General features: G+C 39.9%; 1 protein-coding gene across 5 annotated transcripts in view; it reads left to right on the top strand.

The window, feature by feature from the left end:
* LOC110466481 (poly [ADP-ribose] polymerase 14-like) overlaps window positions 1–4,481 on the top strand; it is a 70,252-nt gene that overhangs the window by 41,375 nt on the left and 24,396 nt on the right. For all 5 annotated transcript variants that reach the window (XM_021523002.1, XM_021523001.1, XM_021523000.1 and 2 more), the window contains exon 17: window positions 610–768. In XM_021523002.1, the coding sequence (XP_021378677.1) occupies window positions 610–768 (159 nt within the window). The remainder of the gene's footprint in view (window positions 1–609; window positions 769–4,481) is intronic.

The raw sequence follows: 4,481 nt of genomic DNA, 5'->3' as shown, positions 1-4,481 counted from the left end.
TCTGACATTCTGCTACCACTAGCCCTCCACCACTGGGTCGGGCCAAGTGGTTAAGGCGTCTGACATTCTGCTACCACTAGCCCTCCACCACTGGGTCGGGCCAAGTGGTTAAGGCGTCTGACATTCTGCTACCACTAGCCCTCCACCACTGGGTCGGGCCAAGTGGTTAAGGCGTCTGACATTCTGCTACCACTAGCCCTCCACCACTGGGTCGGGCCAAGTGGTTAAGGCGTCTGACATTCTGCTACCACTAGCCCTCCACCACTGGGTCGCAGGTTCGAGGCCTACTTCAGGCAGTCGCCAGGTATTCGCTGTAGATCAGTGTTTTTTACTCCAGGAACTCCGGCATTCCTCCACCACCAAACCTGGCACGTCCTTAAATGACCATAGCTGTTAATAGGACAGAAAACACACACAAACAAATGATTGATGTGAAAAGGTAATGGATACCACTTATATGGTATCCAAACGCAAGTGTTTTCTGTGGGTACTCCAGTCAGTTTCCTATCACAATAAGACCTCCTATGCACTTTTAACAGGGCCAAATATAACATGATATAACTTGATTCATATTTGTTGTAAAAGTTTAGGTGTGATATGTGTTTTTAGGAGCTACAGGTTCCAGAGGAGACAGAGCAGTATCCAGAAACTATGGTGCGTCAGTAAGTCTGGGTCAAGTTGATATAGAGATCAAACAAGGGGACATCACCAAGGCAACAACACCTGCCATTGTCAACAGTACGGGCGATCACTTGGATCTCACCAGAGGTAGGGCACAACTCCTAGCTGTCTTCTATACATTGTATCAGATCATTTGCATACCTGAATGTTTCAGGCTTTCAGCACAATGAAGGTGGTTATTCTTTGTAAAAATGTTTGCACATTTTCCTGTCTAAATTTTTCCTAGTGTGGACATTTTGAAATATAGCAATGCAGCTGCGATGTTTACATATTTTTATATATGATAATGTATCAATGTGTTTGTAAACATGAAATAAGTAACAAAATCTGTAGCTGACGTTGGAGCAATTGTAACATTATAAATTGCTGAGGCCATGAAAGCTGTATTTTACCAAATGTTGGAAAGTGTCACAATAAATATTTTCATTGATATATTGGGTAAAGTACAAAATATCTCAGCTGGTACAATAGTATTTGGGATTAGGTGCTTCAAACACTGCTAGAGAAAACAAGTTGTTTACTAGACAGTTTCAGATGGGGGGGGGGGGGGGGGGGGGGGGGGGGGGGGGGGTGGGGGGGGGCTGCGGTGGTCAAGTGGTTTAGGTGTCTAACATTCTGCTACCACTAGCCCTCCACCACTGGGTCGTGGGTTCGAGACCTTTGTGGGCAGGGCTCACGCTGTCGGTAGCCAATGTAGCCATTGACTATCTTTAATTTTTTATTGGCTACTAAAAATTCGATGTGGCTACTAAATTGACTACTAAGTTTTTAAAAATGGGGAAACTCTGTATCTTTGTCCCAGAAAACGATCCGTCTACTCGAGCTCACGTGTGTATTGTGGCTGACACTGATTGCGTAAACATAATCAGGGCCGTCACAGATCAGCGCGAGCTGTACGACCGCGAGTTAATTAATGCTTTTGTCTAAGTTGTAAAGTCAATTATCAAGCTTCAGGTGGCAAAAGGTTTTATAATTCTTGTACAATAATGGAGTGGGGTCAAGTTAATTGGATGACCCATTGACGTTGAGAAAACAGTCTGATAAGCGATCACACGTGCACCGTAGGTCTCGCACACGTACATTTGACGGCGCCGTAAGTCGATCTGATAAACTCGTTCAAACACCGCATCCAACAAATTTATAGGTTCAGTATATTTAAATTAGTGTACATGGTTTTCATTTACCTTTTCCAGTACCGTAGAAAGCATAAATTCGTCCGATATGCTTGATTAGAAAGTATAAGTATCGCCTTGAAACACCATGTCGATGTGCCGATTTTCGGCCTTTCTGATCACTTCAAACGATAGGCCCTATATCGTATCTGACTGTGTACCTTCGTGGTTAGACGTTTTAGAGTTTCAAGTGACCGAGAAAGTTATTTAGCATCGCAGTTATGCGGTGGCTTTTAGAACAGCAAACCGTTCAGAATTACTTCGACGGTCGCTTGTATTATAGGTGCCAATCGACGACAGGTGCACAGGAATGGCCAAGTTGTGCGAAGTGATGTGCTCCCAATTTATTTCATTATTTCGTCAATACCGTTATAAATTTGTCCTTTTCCTTTCAAATGTGTTCTACTGCCATTTACATTTGATATGTGTGATCTTTTTAAATGTATTTTTTTTTTTTTTACATAAAACATGAATTACGGAAAAATAATTATCAATATTGCATCACTTAGGCTACTTTTTATTTGAATTTTATTAGTTTTATTTTTTGATTGAAGGCACGGAATTAAAGGCGAATAATATCTTAAAATTTAAACTTTCAACCTAGATTTTTTCACAATTCCTGTGTCAAGAAATGAGATAAAGTCTGAAAAAGTCTCTCTTTGGGAAAAAAAAAAAGACCACATTATGAATTAAATTATAAACATGATGTATAACAAAATTATTTTTTTTACAGAGTACTCCTTAATTTAACAGCATATTGAATAGTATTGCACTTCAAAAAATATTAAATATTTAGGGAGCCTATCCGTAACGGCTGGAGGCCTAGAAAGTATGGCCACTGTTTAAAAAAAATGGCTACTGAAATTCAAACATGGCTACTTTTTTGGCTACTGATTTTTTAGGTCCAGGGTGAGCCCTGGTGGGGCAGTCGCCAGGTACTGGCTATGGTTGGTGATTTTTCTCTTGGAACTCTGGCTTTCCTCCACCACCAAAACCTGGCACCTCCTTAAATGACCAAAGCTGTTAATAGGACATAAAACACAAACAAAACAAAGGTAGTTTCACTGGTCTATTTGCTGGTTTGATCACTGATGATTAAGTGGGCTGGGAGTTACTTCCCCTTGATCACTGATGATTAAGTGGGCTGGGACTTACTTCCCCTTGATCACTGATGATTAAGTGGGCTGGGAGTTACTTCCCCTTGATCACTGATGATTACATGTAAGTGGGCTGGGAGTTACTTCCCCTTGATCACTGATGATTGGGCTAGGAGTTATTTCCCCTGGATCACTGATGACTAAGTGGGCTAGGAGTTACTTCTCCTTGATCACTGATGATAAAGTGGGCTGGGAGTTACTTCCCCTAGATCACTGATACTTAACTTAGATTATTCTGAACGCAGGCATATACATTTGCCTCTATATTCAGATCACAGTCCTTCAAATAATAATTATATACATGTAATATAGTGTATGTGACATCACTCGGGTGTTATTGTAAACATCCTGTCACCAGTGTCCCAAAACTTATCATAGCGATTTTTAAATGTTATAATATTCGGAGCTTGGACCATGTTCTCGGGTAAGGAGTTCCAGCTGCTGACTACACGCTGAGTAAACGAGTATTTGCGAACTTCTAATCTACTTCTTGATTTGTCCATGCAGAATGAATGCCCTCAAGATCTTTTGTCTTGTTTAATTAATAGAAGCCCTGTTGATCCTGATGTATCATATATGCCTGACAATATTTTAAATACTTCGATCATGTCTCCCCTGTTCCTTCTATGGACTAATGATGGAAGTTTAAGTCTATTCATTCTTTCCTTGTATGAAATATCCTTCATCCCTAGCAGTAATTTGGTAGCTCTCCGCTAAACGTTTTCTAAAAGGTTGATATCCTGTTGTTTGTATGGTTTCCAAACTCCATATTCCAAGTGTGGTTCATACTAAATCTTTATATAACAGGCAGAATGTTTTGTTGTCCAAAAATGTGTAAGTTCTTCTGATGGCTCCAAGTACTCTATTCACTTTGTTTACTGTGGCTTGTATGTGGCTTTTGAAATTTAACTTATTGTCTAAAATTATTCCTAGGTCTGTCTCTTCAACTTCCTCCTTCAGCTTTACCGTGCTCCTCATACCGTCCATATCCTTGTAAAGGTGGAGACCATTTGGATTTTTATCCTTTGCCAAATATAGTGCTTTACATTTATCTGGGTGAAACTTTAGTAGCCACGTATCTGACCATTGATGCAGATTGTCAAGGTCCTTTTGTAAATCTCCCTGTTCACTGGTATCCTTGTACAATTTGGTGTCATCTGCAAATAGCAGGGTCTTCGAACCTTTTACTACATCAGGCAGGTCATTGATAAAAAGTGGGCTGGGAATAACATCCCCTGTCCAGTTTGAATTGTGAACAAGGAGTTGTACACAAGGCTGACACAAGATTCCTGTTCTATAATATGTGACCTGATCATTCTCAGCAAGATTGTAATAATTAGTGATTTATTGATAAAGTATGCTAACAGTAATAATTAGTGATTTATTGATAAAGAATGTTAACAGTGATATTTAGTGATTTATTGATAAAGTATATAACAGTAATAATTAGTGATTTATTGATAAAGTATGT

This window comes from Mizuhopecten yessoensis, unplaced genomic scaffold (assembly GCF_002113885.1).
Source record: "Mizuhopecten yessoensis strain PY_sf001 unplaced genomic scaffold, ASM211388v2 scaffold11133, whole genome shotgun sequence".
Classification (NCBI taxonomy): domain Eukaryota; kingdom Metazoa; phylum Mollusca; class Bivalvia; order Pectinida; family Pectinidae; genus Mizuhopecten; species Mizuhopecten yessoensis.
The sequence above is the reverse complement of the archived record's forward strand: the minus strand, read 5'-3'. Positions and strand labels throughout refer to the sequence as shown.